This window comes from Necator americanus, chromosome III (genome assembly GCF_031761385.1).
Source record: "Necator americanus strain Aroian chromosome III, whole genome shotgun sequence".
Classification (NCBI taxonomy): Eukaryota; Metazoa; Nematoda; class Chromadorea; order Rhabditida; family Ancylostomatidae; genus Necator; species Necator americanus.
Genome location: NC_087373.1, coordinates 36,287,377 through 36,306,347, shown reverse-complemented (window position 1 = coordinate 36,306,347; position 18,971 = coordinate 36,287,377). Strand labels below are relative to the sequence as shown.

The 18,971-nt window shown below is 42.3% G+C and overlaps 2 protein-coding genes across 7 annotated transcripts; both read left to right on the top strand.

Annotated features, from left to right (window-relative positions):
• Positions 1 to 1,470: 1,470 nt before the first annotated feature.
• Positions 1,471 to 4,299, top strand: RB195_012079 (uncharacterized protein; the record flags this gene model as incomplete). Of its 4 annotated transcripts, XM_064193766.1 has the most annotated exons (6): positions 1,471 to 2,078; positions 2,152 to 2,703; positions 2,753 to 2,910; positions 3,067 to 3,275; positions 3,365 to 3,886; positions 3,982 to 4,299. In XM_064193766.1, 6 exons carry the CDS (start codon positions 1,471 to 1,473, stop codon positions 4,297 to 4,299), a joined length of 2,367 nt encoding a protein of 788 aa, XP_064051347.1. The 4 variants fall into 4 exon arrangements, with proteins under 4 accessions (XP_064051347.1, XP_064051350.1, XP_064051349.1 ...); XM_064193765.1 differs by lacking the exons at positions 2,753 to 2,910; positions 3,067 to 3,275; positions 3,365 to 3,886; positions 3,982 to 4,299 and having other exon boundaries at positions 1,471 to 2,328; XM_064193767.1 differs by lacking the exons at positions 1,471 to 2,078; positions 3,067 to 3,275; positions 3,365 to 3,886; positions 3,982 to 4,299 and having other exon boundaries at positions 2,656 to 2,955.
• An 8,248-nt stretch (positions 4,300 to 12,547) lies between these two features.
• RB195_012078 (uncharacterized protein) lies at positions 12,548 to 16,351 on the top strand (the record flags this gene model as incomplete). Of its 3 annotated transcripts, XM_064193763.1 has the most annotated exons (9): positions 12,641 to 12,698; positions 12,757 to 12,890; positions 14,324 to 14,422; positions 14,824 to 14,851; positions 15,088 to 15,134; positions 15,197 to 15,269; positions 15,340 to 15,476; positions 16,145 to 16,196; positions 16,266 to 16,351. In XM_064193763.1, 9 exons carry the CDS (start codon positions 12,641 to 12,643, stop codon positions 16,349 to 16,351), a joined length of 714 nt encoding a protein of 237 aa, XP_064051344.1. The 3 variants fall into 3 exon arrangements, with proteins under 3 accessions (XP_064051346.1, XP_064051344.1, XP_064051345.1); XM_064193761.1 differs by lacking the exons at positions 12,641 to 12,698; positions 12,757 to 12,890; positions 14,324 to 14,422; positions 14,824 to 14,851 and having other exon boundaries at positions 15,048 to 15,134; XM_064193762.1 differs by lacking the exons at positions 14,324 to 14,422; positions 14,824 to 14,851; positions 15,088 to 15,134; ... (2 more) ...; positions 16,145 to 16,196; positions 16,266 to 16,351 and adding an exon at positions 12,969 to 13,172 and having other exon boundaries at positions 12,548 to 12,698.
• Between the last annotated feature and the right edge of the window lie 2,620 nt (positions 16,352 to 18,971).

Below are 18,971 nucleotides of genomic sequence, written 5' to 3'. Positions count from 1 at the left end.
CCTCCTCCTCATCCTCCTCCTCCACCACCACCTTCTCCTCCTCATCCTCTATCGCTTCTGTCCGTGTGTGTGTTTGCGTGTGTGTGTTTCACTATATCTACACCGATATATCGTCGTGTAATGTTCGTTATAGAACATTTTTCGCCAACCTGCACCTTATACATGCCTGCTCGCCTTAATTAGTTGCACTTTGCACTATGCCCTCTAATTAAATAATTACCATATACTTTTAAAAGTATAATCTAGTAACCGGTACCGTATTCGTTCGAGTGTCCCTAATCATAACTGCTTTCATCACAACTATTTCAAACTTTGTTAATTGGTCTCTGAGCGTGCGTAACCGCTTGCTCATCATTCCTTCATCGGCAATATTCTTTCAGTACATGGTTCGAAAATATATGTGCAATTATCGCCTTCAATGTGACACTCGGTGTTGAAAAACGTGCAATTATTCCGCAATGTGATAATCATTAGTATTATATCAATAAATATTAATATATTGGAAATAAAGTTACACAAAACATCTGTGGTGTCTTTTAAATCGCATCTTTGGACTGCAGTTACTGCACCCCGTGAGAATCCCTTCAAAAATTGGAGACGCCTCAAGGATTTTGGTGGAGGAATCGAACTATCAAAAGAGAACAATTTTGGTAGTTCGATTCCTCCACCACAAGCCCTGAGCCGTCAAAACTTTAACTATGTTTTTACGTCTCAGGGGTTAACTGAAAAAAAAACTGAGCGAGAAAGCTTTAGGTAACTGAAAAACTGAAAACTGAACTGATTAACTGAAAAAAAACTGGATGAAAAAGCTTTAAGTAACTTTTTCACGTAAAAAAAATAGTGAAAAAACAAAACTGCACACATCAGAGCCGGAACAACATAAGCTGTAGAGTTGACCAAACTAATTTAATTTATTGTTTTTACTTTTTCGACGAACATTAGAATAGAAAGGTTCTAACGATTTTTTTTGGTATCCAAAACGATATCACGGACCACGGATCTCCCTCACTAGAGGGATCACAGCCGGTTAGTCGCGAGGCTACGTGGCGCGTCCCCGGGTGGCGGATAGGGGGCTAAACGCGGACCAAAAGCGACCTTGCGCTTGCCCAGAGACGCAGGTGGATTCAGGGATGGACTCGCTGTTTCGCTGAGCCAGGACTGACTCATGACATCCTTGTATCCCGCACGTCGGTCCGGCCAAAAGCCTGCAATCAAGTACTGGAGGTGCAAGGGAGGCGGTTTGGAGTCGCCTCCAACAAATAAGCTCCACATGCCACACCGGGAGAACGAAAGTTCTCCCAGAAACTCATGGGACTAGAGGCTTGCAACCTGCCCATGGGTTTCAAAATTTTAACAAAACACAGTAATAGAAAAGAGTCTCCTGATTCCGGAGGAAAGCCTGGTACGGTAGCGCCAGGTAGGACGGGGTTGCAGGAGTCATGTAGGCTACCAAAACGGAAAAGGACTAGGATGGCGATCTGTACTTATAACGCACGTACGCTTGCATCGGAAGCGGCCATCGAAGATCTGATGATGCAAGCCAAGAAGATCAAGTACGACGTCATCGGACTGACCGAGACGAAACGACGTCACCCTCTCAACGCCGTATATGAAACTGGAGAAGAACTGTTCTTAGGAACATGCGACAGTAGAGGTGTTGGTGGAGTTGGCGTCCTCGTCAACACGAGTATGGCAAAGAACATCGACTCTTTTGAACAACTTACGACCCGAATCGGACGTCTGCGGATGAGAAGATGTGGCCCAATACCAGCTTTGACTATCTTCGTCGTTTACGCTCCAACATCAAGCTACGAAGAAGAAGAAGTCGAAGCTTTCTATATGGAGAAGTTCTACCAAGAAGATCATGCCTTCTACAAGGTCATAGTTGGCGATTTCAACGCTAAGGTTGGCCCAAGAAGAACGCCGGAGGAACTTCACATCGGGACCCACGGCCTACAATGGAATGACCAGGGAGAGAGGCTCTCCGAGTTCATCATGACGACTAAGACCATCCATGGGAACTCGCAATTTCAGAAGCCCTCTTCTTTACGCTGGACGTGGGAGTCACCCGGTGGAGGGTACCGTAATGAAATAGACCACATCATCGTCAATAAAAGGTTCTGCCTGACGGACGTCGGTGTTGTACCAAAGTTCTATACGGGATCGGACCATCGCCTCCTCCGAGGAAGATTTTCCTTCACAAGGAGAGCAGAGAAAGCCGCCAAGTTCAGAGAGAAAATCCCAGGACTACCATCAACTGGGATCTCTCGCTACGCTGGCCGGCTTTTGGGAAGATTCTGCAATGGACAACATCGACGAGGAATATGACCGGCTTGTCGAACACCTTCACGACTGCGCGAAGAAGGCTGAGAGTTTTAAAACCACCAAGAGGCGCCTGTCTCTTGAAACTCTTGAGCTGATACGCCAGCGTGGAGCAGCACGAGCCGCAGGAAATCAAGAACTCACGTCCGAGCTCGCAAGGCTTTGCCGAGAGGCGATAAAGGAAGACCTTAAAGAGAGAAGAGCAGAAGTGCTGGCTGAAGCTGCAGAGGCGGGGAAAAGCATCCGCTATGCCCGTCGAGACTTCGCCAGTCGCAAGACGAGGATGACTGCTCTCCGGAACCCAAAGGGAACAGCCATTGCATCGAGAAGGGGATGGAGAAAATCATCTACGACTTCTACTCTGATCTCTTCGACAGCCATGTCCACTTGCCTCCTCACCATCTGAGGGAAGATGGACAAGTCATTCCAGAGGTTCTCCCGTCCGAAATACGACATGCTATCATGTCGGTAAGAAATCGTACGGCACCCGGTCCCGACAGAATAAGACCAGAACACCTGAAGAGCCTTCCGCCAGTACTCATCAACACCCTGGCAAGGCTCTTTACACGTTATCTGTCGGAATGCAAGGTTCCTAAACAGTGGAAGACCAGCAAGACCGTGTTGTTGTATTGAAAGGAAGATCCAGATGACATCGGCAACTATCGTCCAATCTGCCTACTGTCCGTCATCTACAAGCTCTTTACAAGAGTAATCCTTAATAGGATTGAAAAGTCTTGGATGAAGGACAGCCATGCGAGCAAGCAGGGTTTCGAAAAGGATTCAGCACGATTGACCACATTCACACTGTTTCGAAACTCATCGAGGTATCACGAGAGTACAAGATGCCGCTCTGTCTCACCTTCATCGACTTAAAGAAGGCTTTCGACTCGGTTGAGACGGAAGCGGTCGTGGAAGCCTTGGACAACCAAGGCGTCCCTACTCAATATATAAAGGTACTTCGAGAGTTGTACAGTAACTTCACGACCGGAATTTCGCCATTCTACAAGAACATCATCATTGACGTGAAGAGGGGGTCCGACAGGGTGATACAATTTCACCCAAAATATTCACAGCCACCCTCGAGAACGCAATGCGAAAGTTGGAATGGGACGACATGGGAGTGAAGGTTGATGGTCGGCAGCTACACCATTTGCGCTTTGCTGATGACATCGTACTGGTAACACCTAGCATCAGCCAAGCGGAACGAATGCTGACCGAATTCGACGAAACATGTGGATGCATCGGTCTTCAGCTGAATCTACAAAAGACGATGTTCATGCGGAACGGATGGGTCTCGGATGCCCCATTCACGCTCAACGGAACGGACATATCCGAATGCACCAGCTACGTTTATCTGGGTCGGGAACTGAACATGATGAACGACCTGACCCCCGAGCTGGGCAGGAGGAGACGAGCGGCTTGGGGAGCGTACAAGAGCATCGAGGATGTAGTGAAGAAGACCAGGAACACCCGGCTCCGTGCTCACCTCTTCAACACCACCGTACTTCCTGCTTTGACCTATGCTTCGGAAACCTGGGCATTTCGCAAGCAGGAAGAAAACGCGGTGAGCGTCATTGAACGCGCAATTGAGAGAGTGATGCTAGAGTATCCCGTTTCACGCAAGTGAGGGACGGGATTCGAAGTTCTCTCCTACGTCAGCGATCGAAGATTAGAGACGCCGCCGCGTTTGCCAAGGAAAGTAAAATAAGGTGGGCCGGACACGTGATGCGCTTTAATGACAACCGTTGGACCAGAGCCGTGAGCGACTGGGTTCCCCGCGATATTAAGCGCACTACAGGAAGACCGCCGACCCGATGGTCAGATTTCTTCACGAAGTCCTTGAAAGAAAAATATGATGCTCTTCGTGTCCCACGCGAAAGGAGGAACCACTGGGCTACTCTGGCACGCGATCGGGACAAATGGAAGAATTACTGGCGCCCGCTCGACCAGTTCGAAGATCAACGGGAGTCAAGGTGATCAAGGTGATCCAAAACGACTTTTTTTAAAGCAAAAATAATCTTATTGTTGCTTGATTCATTGTAAAAAAGGGAGTGATCCTTATAAATTCCTGTCGAGGACTGAGTATGTTTACAGTTGTGTTTAGTGTTAGAGATCGCAAATTGGGGTTAGATGCGTTAAAATGACCTGAAACTTGATCCAAGCGTAGTAGCGAACTAGCTAGGACCATCACTAACTCCAATCATACTGCAGAGATAAGTGAGAGTCCCTTTTCGCCAGTTCGAGCACACATAAAAGAATGATCATATGATTGTAAGAACAAAATCAATAGCGGGATGAAGACGTTCAAAAGCTCACACAAACGCAAAATATATTTCGATGAAAAAGGCTGTGCCACGATACGATAAGCACAGGCACTGCAAAAATTTGCACGCAACGATTCGATCTTGCGAACAGTACGTAACACAACGTCACACAACCCTATTCTTCGTAGATAATACATATAATCGTAAAAATAACATGACGATCTTGTACACACGGCTTCCAGGTGAGGAGTAGGACCGATTATTCCAGGGTCATGGAAGAATAAGAACTTCCGAGCAGTATATTCTCGTAGACGACACAACTATCGATGTCATAGGAATACGAAATCGAACAGTGAACACGATGCTAAAGACGACAATGCAGAATTCAGAAAATAATGGAAGAGGGTAGGCCGAAGTTTTCCGGAAGATTTTCTGAGTTAGTTGGTAAGGTGCATAAGAGCCACTCTTTGAACTAGTAAATGAAATTTGAATACTAATCAAAAGCGATGCCATATGCAATAAATACGACCTAAAATGTGTAGAATTGCACATGGAGCTGTGATCGAGATGGAACACTTCTCTGCAGTTCAACTGCAGCAAGCGAAGATGCCCCAGCCGCTTGCATAATTGGACTAGGCTTCAAGTCGTTCTGACCCGACTAAATATATGTAGAATGTCCAAGTTAAAAAGTTAAAACACGAAAAAAAAAACTAAAAAGACAACTAGTATCTATAGTGGGGACGAGTAGGGCAAAAATAAAGGATAAAGGATAAAGTTCCTGGCGTTGATCAATCCGCTTGGAATGCGCCCCCACGTTCACTTCAATTCAGAATCGTTTGAGGTTTACGAACGTGTATCTGGCCTATACAATGATTTACGGTGGCTAGCCGATGGGTCAAGTCAGTGTTTTTATCCTCCCAGACAAGTCTGGTACGAATTTATCGACCCCGGAGGGATGAAAGGCTTGGTGAGCACTAGGGCGGATTCGAACCTCGGACTGATTGTGCAGGAAGCGGAACCTCTAACCGCTACACCACACCCGCCCCAGTACAAAAATACATGTAAGTTATAGTAGGGACATGAAGGTCAGTGCAGCTGTGAAAGTGGGTGCGCTCGAATCGGTGCGGTAGCGGTTGGAATCGAGGTAGAACTAGTACAACTAGTATCTATAGTGGGGACGAGTAGGACAAAAATAAAGGATAAAGGATAAAGTTTCTGGCGTTGCCTTGTTGCCATACTCATTGCCGGAGTTCGCGATGGTGCCATTGATCCGGAACCGATAGCTCCACGGCGCAACTTTGAACGCAGTCACTTGTGCACCTGCACCGTGCCTCATGTGTCGGTTTGACTCTACTATAACATGACCGGGACGATGTAGCGCAGTCAGTAAGAGGTTCCGCTGTGGTTGCAGAATGATCGACCGGAGGTTTGATTCCGCCTAGTCTCGACCAACCCTCCGGCGTCGATAAATTGATACCACACTTCTCTGGGATGATGAAAACACCGGCTTAACACATCTACTAGCCCCCACAAGTCCTTTACAGGCTCGTGGTGCGTTCTTAAACCTCGAAAAAGAAAATTGGAGAAAAAAAATCAGCAGAAAATTAGAAGCAGAAGGATAAAAAGAGGAAAAAAGAAAGCAAATAACAGATTTCTAGACTAGGAAGCATTTCGCACGCAATATCTCGGGCAGACGCTATTCACTGCAACTCCTCTTGCTGCATTCACCAACATTTTCTCGCTGATTGGCTACATAGACTTAGTATATCTAAGATCGTAGAGGAAACACATGAAAACAAAGGAAAACTTGAGAAGTAACTGAAAGAAACAGTAAACTGAGGTCCGAATTAGCGCAAGTTTCGTGAGACGAAAATGGAAAGAAAAAGGAAAGCAAAGGTATTTCTGAGAAGATCTGCGACAGTTTGGTTGAGGAGAACGGGGAAGAACTACTCTCAAACACAATTTATCTTGTAAAATTAAACTGATTCCAAAATAAAAGAGAAAGGGAAATGAGGAAAAAGGGAAAAGTTTGCGGAGGAGAACTTACGAGTTGAGCAAAATCGATGCACCATCCCCACTGGGAATGAGGTGCACGGCGCGCACATCCGAACGATTAGGGACCATCGATAAGGTAGATCAAAAACTGTCAGGGAGAAAGTATCACGGATTCGACGATGTGACAAACTCTAAACGAATAGATAAGAGTGGTTGGGATCTAGTTCACAGGTGTGAGCGTAATCACCTTAGGGATCCAGAAAAAAGCGTGTGAATGTGCCACATCCCATCTCTCCAACGATGCAACTTATTACACGGGCAATAGAGTGAGGGCAATAGCGAGTGCAAGATGGAGAACTTTTATCTCCTTATGTAAGTTATAGTGTTGAGTTTAATTGGATTTTACAATCGTTGCACGACGACAGGGCTCCCTATGGCGTAACAAGTTGCATCGTTGGGAGATCGGATCGCACATGACTGTTTCTCACGTCCTCTGTTCGCTGCTTCTGACGACTGTAAATCGCAGGCGTCGTTTTGGAATTTTTTTTTGGATGGAATCTACGTCTTCTTGTCCATAACCTTACTCAGGTGAACGTTACGATGAATTTTACTATGTGTAACTTTATGATCTTATCATACGGCTGTTGCGATCATTATAAATTTGTACGAAAATTCCAAACAAAAGCAATTTCTTGCACTTGTAAAATTATTGGTTTTTTCAACAATTTCTCGAATTTTCGGATTCCGTCCTGGCTCAGCTCTCGTGCTGAAGGCCAGCCACTAGCGGAACTGCGGGCGGAACGTGCGGAACGTGGCGTAAGCGATTCCCTTCGGAGTGCAACAGCGATTTGAGGCCGTAAGCGATTGCGAGCGTAGCGTTGCACTGTTTGGCATCCACCCCGAGCCCTGAATTGGGGAGGGTCCCGACGCGAATACGTCAACTCTAAGTAATTTAGCAGCATAATGGAACGTAGCACGGCGAAGGCGTACTTTTGATCGCTACGTAGATAGCCGAGTATGTTCTGTTGCAGCATAGGTTTACTAACGTTTATAGTCGGGTCAAAACGACATGAATCACGAGTATGGTTGCGGTGCATTTGCGTACGCGCTCGAAACGGCGCGGTGGAGGCAGCAGTTGGAACCAATGTGATACCGTCGCAAACTGCAACGATGTGTGGTGCCCGCAAGCCAGCAAGTGTTCCACAACGCTCCTAACCGCTACACTCCAGCGCACCGCCTCGAGAGAAGCCGCGTACGCAGTTGCGTGTCGTTTGGACCCTACCTTACGTTTTTTCTCAGTTTTTCGCCCCCATTTCTCTACGCTTTCCTCTTTTGCTTTTTTCCTGTTTTTTCTTTCTCATCAGATGTGATTACACTCTGATTGTAAGGGGCTTGTGCAAGAGAAAGATCAAAAAGAAAGAAAGAAGAAAGAAAACGAAAACAAAAGAAAGATGATGGGATTTGAAGTTGAAAAGAAATTCACTTCAGTTTCCAATGAAATCCAAACGAAAGGTTGATTTGTTGCAATAGAAGACCGGTTGCAGTTCGGCTAACTTTCTTCGCAGAATCTCTTCGATTCCATCAATCGATAACCATGTTTTCTGCGAAGCTCATTGAACTCACTCAAATCATACGCTTTCTGCGGCTGTTTTGACGTCCAGACCGAGCGAATGAGATAACAGATGTTAAGCCATCAATCAATGGTTCACACACCGCATACACACAGAGCTCCACATACACACACACACACACGTTTCTAAATGCTTCTTCTGTACTTCCTCTCTTTATCGATTCATCCGATTAGATTATTGATTGGTCACTTTGAATGATCTTTATTTTGAGTATATTACATCCCAACATAAGAAGAACTCTTTCTCAAATCCCTCCTTCATTGACATACCTATCCTTGGTCCTTGAAATGATCTTATTGATCCATGTTATCGATATTTCATCTATTTATTCTCTTAAATTCTAATTAAACGCAGATGTTTCGACTTCTTTGATTTCAAGCCAACCACAAATGTAAAGTATAGTTATTGACGAACTATTTGTTATTTATTTTCTGAATATTGCGTGCGAGCATTAAAAAATTATCGAGGGCGGTAGTGGACCACTGAATTCACTATGTTGTTTTTGCTTTTGTCATGGGATCAGAAGAGATCGTGGTCACTGAGCTGTAAGATTGTGATAAAGGGAAGGTCTGTAAAATCGAATCTGAGGTGGTGTGGATTTCAGGTGGGTTATGCCTATACGCAGTCGTAGATTATGGAGATAATGGTGATTCCGTCTATTTCTTCCTAATTGTCGTAAAAAACGGCCCGGAAGATACGATTTCGAGCGTTCCGGCGCTTCATTTTCTACAATCGATTGGAGTTCGATTGGAGCGCGCCAGCCTTGTGCATGCGCCGCATATTCTGGGCTGTTTCTTACGGCAATTAGGAAGAAATGGACGGAATCAACCCCTTCTCCATAATCTACGACCCTGTATAGGAACTCTCCACCTGAAATCCGCACCACCCCAGATTCGTGGGGTGATGCCTTTAAGCAAGATCACAAAGTTTCCAAGTAGTCAAAATTTGTGTAGCGTGAGAAAACAGGCGCAATCTTTAAGAAAAGTAATCCATTTGTTCAATAATTCAATAATTCAATAATTCCAAACGTTTATTCATTACTAATAATTAATCAAGAGACTTATTCTATTTTATTATTACTGTTTATTAATGAGCTCAATACTAATAATATAAACTCAAAGATAACATTACAGAAGCAGACCAAAATTAGTGATCATCTTGATAGCTATAAAACCGCGATGTTAGCGGACCACCGGTTGTAAGAGTTGCGCCGCTAACAGTAACTAATAACGGTGTCCCTTGAATCTGACCCTGTAGGTTACAACCCGCAAAGCTCTTGATACGGTGCCAGCTCGTTGGTCACAACGATGAATTCTTCTTTACGATTCATGATCGGACTTTTCGTTGTTATATAAAATTCTTCCAATGTTTTCTGCGCTAAAACGTGTAATTCGAGTCCACGATCGATAGACTCCAATATTGAAAAGAAAGTTGTCATGACACTGTCTGCGATGAGCACCTAAAAGGGTTGATGATTTTGATTTTTCGAGTCCATCTAGGTGCTCTCCTTCAACCGGGTACATAGCGGCCTTCCTGTTTCACCAATGTACAAAGCCCCACATGACTGACATTTGATCGGATAGATGACTCCTGATACCCCTGCCTTCAATTCAGACAAACGACGCAGTTGAGTGTCTTACAAATCCAGTCATAGACCCGATTGTAGGCTAGCTGTTTTTTTTCAGAATCGCAGGTGGTATGTTGACCACTCTGATTAATTCTTCCAGACCCGTCTGTCGTGATCTTGCCCGCACTGTATTGCATTTATCCGGAATGGAAGGAAAACAGAAACCCACCTTTGTCTTGTCCTTTGTCTGTTGTACCATGTGGCCCCGGTGCTCTGTTACATGGCTCCGTTTCCAATGGGAAACCTTTGCTGGGTAACTATTAGATTGAGCGATGTGGTTAGAAATGTTTACGGAGGCAATGTAGCCTAGAGTCTTAGATGAGACCGTTTCAGCTGTCTTGAGCATATTTTCAATGACTGACTATTCGGTTCTCCAGGGGTGGGCTGAATGATAATGAATTAAAATATTCCTACAAGTCGGTTTTGGATGCCACTTTCTCTTCCATTTTCCCCAAATGAATCTGACATTGAGAAACAGCTGCCGATTATCTTTAGGTTTTCCCTCGTGAACTTTATGTACTGGGATTGCTTATTTAAGAGATTGAAGGATTTTGATTGTCTCTTTCGGCTTGCATTAGACACATAATGCAGCACTCATCTATCGACAGTACAAAATAGGTTTGCATTTCAGTAGAGGTTTTTTCTACCTAGACATAGAATAAACGACTAACGTAGGAGTAACTCTTTTTCCCATGGCCAAGCTTCTAATCTGGCTATAGTATTGCCCAGTCCAGCGAAATACGGAACACGTCGGACAATTGCTCAGCAGCGTTATTATTTGCTGTATCGCAAATCCGTATATTTTAAGAGATCCCTAGTGCTTGAGGAGCTCTGATGTTGCCTGCAAAGCGACTAGTAGACTTTTGAACCAACTGAACTGAACACAACTGAATTGTTTTCCTTTTCGTCTTGGGAGTAGAAGAGATCGTGCTCACTAAGCTCTTCGATTGTGATGAAGTAAAAACAAGGTCTGTAAGAGGTCCAGCATCATTTTAAATCTCTCCAAATAGTGATAATGCAACGTTGTGTCATCCTGCTACGTGATAAATCAAAAATAGAGTCCGGGGAGAATTACGCGATCTCTGTGCTGCTTGTCATTCCCGCGTGTCTGTTTAAGCACTGTCGGACACGTTAAAGCTCATGCAGTCATTGAAAAAATTTGAAAAAATCGATCTGCCACCCCTATTGGGAATGAGATGCATGGCACGCACATCCGAATGATTAGGGACTATCGATAAGGTAGATCAAAAACTGTCGGGGAGAAAGTATCACGGAATATTTGTCGTATAATCAACAAGACTAAGATCCACTTCACTTTTACATAAACGTTTGTGCTATATTGCGCAGTGAATCAAAATATTTTGATTAGACTATGGCTCACGATCATTTCCTCTCGCTATGCACATGGACGCAACTTCTGCGGGTGATGAAAGTCCTGTGGTCATGTGCGTGCACAAACCTTATTTTGCTAGATAAGATGGTTATTTTAGTTAGTCAGAATAAATATGTTACTACATTGTACCCTCGCATTATGAACAGTAGTCGCAGGATCCGCACAGACCTTCTTGATTTATTTTTTATAAGCCCAAAAATTAACCACGAGAATGAATACCTCTCAATGATGCGGAAACTTCCTCTATCTTTACGGATTTTCTTTGATTGTTCGAGCCACTTTTCCTGGTGTACTTCACCAGTAGAAAGAAATTCTGCTATTTCAAGGATTGCGTCGTCCTCCGTAATCGATTTGCACTACCACCTCTAACTAGTAGATCCGAAAATAAACTTGGGATTTTCTTTGATGGGTGCATAAGGCATTTTCCCAATGGATCACTTTCGATTTTACTTTTTCAGGCTCTGAAAGGGGGAGGGGGATCCATCGAAACACCAGTTGAAAATAAAAATTGTAACAACCTCGTGTGCAACTCAACTCACAAGAGATACACACTGAGTCATCATCGTTCCGAGATTGATTGAAAGTCGGACATCGAGAATCCTTTTTTTTGTGGTGACGGCCCACCCAAGACTCAACACCACTGTCTAGTGTCGTTAAAGATCTCAAATTTCTATTCATCCATCTCTTTCCTCACGTGATCCTGTGTTCTATGTAGGGATAAGTGAGGATTGTAGAAAAAATCTCGACACTAATAAAGAGGAAGAGTTAAGGCCTCTTTACACACACACACACACTCGTGGTTGACGAGAGGTATAAGAAGCGGCACTTTCAGATTTCCTAAAATCACGTGAGATATCCTCAAACCTTCTCTTTCCGTCCATAGTTTGCGCCAAATCTATTCAATCGGTCAGATCTGACGCATTTACTGCAATGCATGAACCTTTCTCCGACACTCCACTCTCGTCCTTATCGGAGATGCATCTTCTTAATGCGGTTGAATATATATGGCACGCCGTCTGTAGATTCTTAAAGTATGCTATTTGCACACGTGCACCATACAAAAAATAAGCCCGACTATCTACGTGATTGTATCAGTATATATCGCCTGAGACGTTCGAAGAGAAGCGTTGATTTTTCCCTTCGAAGAAAAATCAACTCTTCTCTTCCATTGATTCACTAGCATCTGTATCTGTGGTTTCGCTGGAGTCTTCACTTACATTCTTGATTATTTGACAAAGTTACCCATTGCTTCACAGACGTTTATTTTTTACTTCATGAAGCGAACTTATAATTACCCATAATTGAACTTTCAGTCATGAAATTTACCTTAGCTATAGCAGCACTATCGGTAATAATAATTGTTTCACATGCCTTTCGAACACAAAGTGTTGCGGTGAAAGGGAAGCTAATGTGTGGCAGCCAACCAGCAGCAAATGTTCAAGTGAAATTACTGGATGAAGATCATGGTGACTACATTTTTCTTCTATGAGACTGATAAACTCTAACTCTTTTCTTCTGTTTCAGGGGATCCTGATGACACATTAGACAATATGTTCACTAAGGCTGATGGACTGTTCAGTGTCAGTGGATCGGCTTCTGAATTGACGCCTATTGATCCAGAGCTGCGAATTTACCACGATTGTAACGATCACGGAAAGGTAAGATCTCCTCGAAGGAGAATTTTCTTTTGAAATTTCACATCTTCCTGCATTTATGCATAAGCCTGTGATGTTAAGTTGCACATTCTCTGTCACTTTTTTGTTGACATGGTCGCCGGAGGCGATGCGACGCATGAAGACTACGAATTCCAGTTCACGGTATGGGGAGCGGCAATTGGAGACACCTTACAGCGACCATATCGATTCCATGCAACAGCTGCAGTTTTACTGTTGCTCTTAAAAGAAACAGAAGGAAATGAAAGGACGAACTACATATTTTAAGGAACTACACAGTGATAAAGGGAAAGATTAGCTGGTAAACCCAAATAACAGAACACGGAAAAATCGCGGACCGCATGATCGGAACCATGGTGATATCCCAAAATCTTTCCTCTAACAAGGTTACCTATCAGCAATTACACAGAAATAAGACAGAAATCAAACCTCTAAGAACAAAGATCTCAGAGGAGCCGAAAACAAACCATAAAACTAAACTTAAAGGACTTTACTAAGACAACATAATATCATTCATGCTGTAATATACATGTAACATTTAAAAAACTAAAAACGGCACAACGTAGAAGAATCGAAACTTTACAACATGAAAAGTAGGAAAAGAGGGCACATTATGGGGAAAAAGAACGGATAACTACCGTAAAGAGCAAAAACCGGCTTTGAAGAACCTTTCGTGCTGTGTGAAGAACATAGATAAACTCGTCCGCGCACTACTCGACTTACTGTTACGCCTAAAACGTGTAATAGGACGCTGGCTCAACACTACAATAGCTCAGTACTCAATACTCTGCACTTCGAGTCGAGCAAATGATGGTTCCTTCGTGACTGCTGATCCTTCCGCAACGCTTCGAGCGCGATTACATGCGCAACTACACCAAACGAGGTGTTGATCTCCAAGTCGTTTTGACGCGACAATAGTTGATCTTGTAGTGTTTTGATATCAAGAATTGCTTCTATTTTCAAGATTATTTTTCGGGAAGATCGACGCCAAAACTTTGATTTTTGCGGAATTCGGTTTCGACAGATGGATGGTGATTTCGGAGATCAAATAAGCCTGGGCGATGTAGGGCAGTCAGTAAGAGATTTCGCTGATATAGCACGGTTGTTCTATTGTTCGAGACCGCCCTGGTACTGACCAAGTATTTCATCCCTCCGGGGTCGACAAATTGGTAGCACACTTCTTATAGGAGAAAACACTGACTTTATTCATCGGCTTGCCCCCACGGGTCATTGTTTGGACTAGATGCGCTGAGACTGGTATGCGTTTGTAAACCTCAAACGATTCTGAATTGAAATAAATGCGTTGCTGCATCCCAGGCGTGTTAATCAATGCAAGACGCTTTATCTTTTATCCTTTATTGTCTTCCCTGCCCTTTTGATCTACGTCCGTCTTCCCTCGATGTATTCGTTGATTTCAGCCATGTCAACGGGAATGGATTATAAGGATCCCAAGCAAATATATCTATTCAGGATCAGAGCCGCTAGAAGCAATGGATTTAGGAACGTTGAATCTAGAGGTAAGCTATCAAATAGCTGCAAAACTGTTTCGATCTACACGTTCCGCTTCTTCCACCCAAAAAAATGGCTCAAGAAACCTCCAAAAAAAAAAACTTTGAAAATTAACCACAAACGTGTGTTGTAGTTTTTTTTGCTTATATGTTTGTATTCGGTTTTTTCAACTGCTGAACAGTATTTTTTTTGCCTTTTTGTTCCAAACGTTCTGGAACTTTCTGGAACGAAATTCCACGGAATTCTAATTTTATTCTGACCAGTTATCTCTTAAAGATGACCACTTTTGATGCTGATGGTTTCAATCACCTTTCACAATCTCTTGCTTCGTTTTAATTTTTATTACGTCCGTATCATATTTTTCCGAGTTTTTCTCTCTTCATCTTCTCTGGAGTTCACAATTTTTCAGGTCGAACTGGAGAGCGAGAGTCAAGATTGTGAGCATTGAAATATCCACATATAATTGTTCATTTGATGTATATGTTCTCAGAAGAAAAATATTTATAAATTTATGAAAAAGCTGAATGGGTGCTTCCCTGTATTATTTTGTTGTGTATGATGTGTGAGCCATTGTCCATAGTTAAATCCTTATCTTTGAACATTTTTCTAAAAGATCATTTCAAGTAGAAAAATATGAAATCTCTGCTGATTATTTTATTCATTTTTGTGACAGTCGTTTCTAGCGCTCCACAAAAACAACCAGGACGACAAAATTATAGAGTAAGTTTGTCTTTATGGAGTAAAACGATCGATTTTTTTTTGAAATAAATTATTGATCAAAGGTTCGAGGAACGTTGTTGTGCGGAAAGACGCCAGCTAAGGATGTGAAAGTAAAGCTGGTCGACGACGATTTCGGTGAGTGGACGTGCGCAGCTTGCGTTTATACTTATTGGACAAATAAACAGTGTAGATTTCCATTCTATAGGACCTGATCCAGACGATGAACTGGATAGCGGCTATACGGACGCGAACGGTTTCTTTGAATTAGCTGGTTTTACTACTGAACGTACAACCATAGATCCACATTTGAAGTTCTACCACGATTGTAACGATGGAATTACGGTAGGTTTGATCTTTTGTAACGAATATGGGCCCTATACGTTACTCAATTGTTACAAATGTTGTTGTGTATTATTTGTTATTATTTTGAACTGGATACATAAGTATTTTGATTTTTTTTTGACTTTTTTTTATTTTGGAAAAATATCGAGGAATATTCTGTTGTGCTCCTTCCTTCCTAAAGTTCCTAAGGTATCCATAGGAAGAGATTAAGTGTTGATTTGGTTCCAATTATTAGAAAATTTTCATCTTCTTTCTGAAAAATTGCAACATACAATAAACATGCTCGGGTATACTGTGCTTTACGAGTTTTACGTTCGGAATTGAAAACAGCGGAGTCTTGCTGCAGTTCATGTTTAACATATGGGAAAACTGATAATTTCAATCCCAATCCGGAAAATAACTTTGGACGTGAAAGAGTAATTTTTTAAAATCTTTTTCTCCAATATTTGCAAATGTTTGTAGTTTTTGTTATAGTTATAATTGCATAGTTATAATCACTTAGGTAAATTAGTCGCATTTCTGTTCGTTATTGTCTGCACACAATTTGAATTACTTCTTCTTTAATTAATTATAGGGCAAACAATAATAGTTTAGAAAAAAATAAAAAATCCTAAAAAAAAAACTGTGCACCATTGCAATATAGACGTTTGTCGTTGATTTTTTTTCAGCCGTGCCAACGACGGTGGAAATTTGAACTTCCTTCTCATTACATAACAAGAGGTGAGAAATTTTTACTCGTGTTAAAGATTCGTTCGATAATTAAAATATATCGATTTTCTCGTGATTCAGATAATGAGCCGTCAAAAGTTGTTGACATTGGGAAATGGAATCTTGAAGCTTTGCTACCAGGAGAAAGTCACGATTGTTTACATTAGCTATGTATACATATTTAACGCATAAAGAGAGACCGTAATAATCTTTTCGTCTCCGCATTACTCAATGAATCCGTTGTCCATGCGCTGAATTTGTTCTTCAAGAGATTTTCTCTCCGTAACGAGATGAGCTTACGCTTACGTATACTCAGTCCTGCAATAAATGGCTACTTTTTATAGAATCATCGTGAGTTCTATTTTTCTTTTAACATTTGTGACGGATTATTTACGAAAAGGACCCGTAATTCCTACGATATCCTGGTTTATGATTAGAAATGTATCTCAATTTATTTCTCAAACTTCTTTTTCAGTCAATCGAAAAGGAATTTTTCCGTCACATGACTACTTTCATCACCACAACTCGCGAATCATCGTTTAAAAAATGAATAAGCTAGGATACGGACTTTTAAGGTTATAACTTACCACATTTAGCTGCATCCACCTCATCTAGAGCTACCGGAAGATTCTCTGTTGGATTTAGCATGCACGTGTACAGGAATAAGGGGAGAAAGTCAAAAACAAAAAGAAATGCTTACCCGGAAAGGGGGTAAAGAAATAGTTATAAATTCATATTTTCTTAATATTTTTAAAAGACTGCAACATTTTTTTCTACCACCTACAAAAGAAAAACAGAAGTAAAAAAGAAGCATGTACAAGCAATGCAGCAGGAAAACTATTTTGAGAGCATGTCGGTGAATGTTGCCTCTTTTTCGGTACTTCACAAGATCGATAGAGAAAGCTGGAACCTGGGCAAACAAGCCATAAAAGCGACCTAATCAGAGACTTTTCTTTTTTCTTTTTTGATCCAAATTTTTTCTTAAGATCTTAGTCAAAAACTCTCCAGAAATGTTTGGACGGAGCAACCTGCAATTCGTCTCATTTAATTCTAGGCAAATTCGTTTGGAATTATTCTGCGGTACTAATGCACTATAGACCCGGCTGATCCCGATTTTTGTCGCGTTTTTCATTTTTTTTTACATTTTTCATTGACCCCGTTTTTAAAGCATAGGATCTGCCTCACTTTGCTTGCTGCTTTTTGGCATCGGCACACTCAATGCTTTTTTGCATAGGTACACCAATCTGACTTTGTCCCAAATTTTACACACTTCTGGCGCCAATGCACCAATCTCACCTCTCGAAATACATTTTACTACTTTCTCCTTCATTTTGGAGCCGGTGCAGCAATCTGACACTGTGGGACCTGTCTCAGCTTATTTTACTGCTTTCTGATAATAGAGCAAAGTTTGGCACAGTTTAATTCAATGGGATCCGGTTGAACATGAGTATTCTTAATTACTAATGCAGACCGAACACACCGGTTTTATTATCATGCTATATAATAACGGGCTCATTCTGTCACGCGTGCGTGCGTGCGTGTATATATTATATAACGAAATTCCAGAACGCAGTGAGACGTTTCCAACGGCGCTAGGTGTGCTGACGCCGAAAAACTAATAAATTAGGGTGGGAAGGGTCCTTGACTAACTTCACTTAATCGGCGGGCTGATGTCATCGCCTGACGCGATTACACGCATCTTCGCTGAGGTGTGCCGTCCTTGAACACAGCTCTGCCCAACCTTCTCGATTTTCTGCGAGAGCTTGCACAGAATCAATCCGTTCGTCGCTCCGGAGAGGTCCTACGATGTCGAAATAGTGTGTCAGCGCCAATAACCGTTACTATGGGGTGCAACGAGTCCCTCTTGCGTCGGATTGGTGCACCGACGCCGCAAAGCTTTGAAATGGTGTGAGTCGGGTCCCACGGCGTCGGATTGGTGCGCAATAACTTTATGTGCATGTCGCGAAATGTGGATGGTGTTACAACCGTTTCATAACTGGCGTCACTGCTCGTGTTGCGTTTCACCTCTATGTCTCCTCCACCTCTCTATTTCCTTGCAGGTCCGTCTCATCTTGGTAACATGCCTTCTTCCCAAAGTGAAAACACCTATGCAAATGCCTGGTTAAATAGTAACCAACAGTTTACATGATCTGACGTGGAACGTTATCTTTATCAGTACGATGATGTTGTTCACGTCATTTTACATTAAAACATCTGTAAAAATAATGCGAGAAAACAGGAGGAAAACGTATACTCGGAGAAATGCTTTCAATTCGTGTCTATATTATATCGGTATCGAAGAAGTGTTTCGAACTGAAGTTTGAATGTTCTCCAAATGTGGAACTGATGTGTTTGGTATATAGACTATGAAATCTTTCGCCTTTGTTTGTTGTAAGAAAAAAAGAAGAAGAAAGCGTTGTTTGAATAACACAAATCTAATTTCACAGAAAATGCCAGTGCTATTAACATTCATTGATCAGTGAAGGGAAGCGAAGCGAACACTACAGAAAGTCCCAAGTTTGACTTTAGCCGGACGTTTAGACTGATAATAGATAATCTTTTATTATCAGCAACGATTGATATTGTTGAAAATAAATGAAGGTGAGCGGTAAGTTTCATTTACAGGCTTGGAAGTTTCCAGCTCACTTACGAGTGTGTAACATCAAATATTAGCAGTTTCACCATACATATCTTCGCGAAGTTGAAGTTTCAATCGACGGTTAGTTGTAGGAATCAAAGTTCTTTTTTCTTGTTGAAAAAGTAAAAACTCACGTTTAGGTTGTAAGC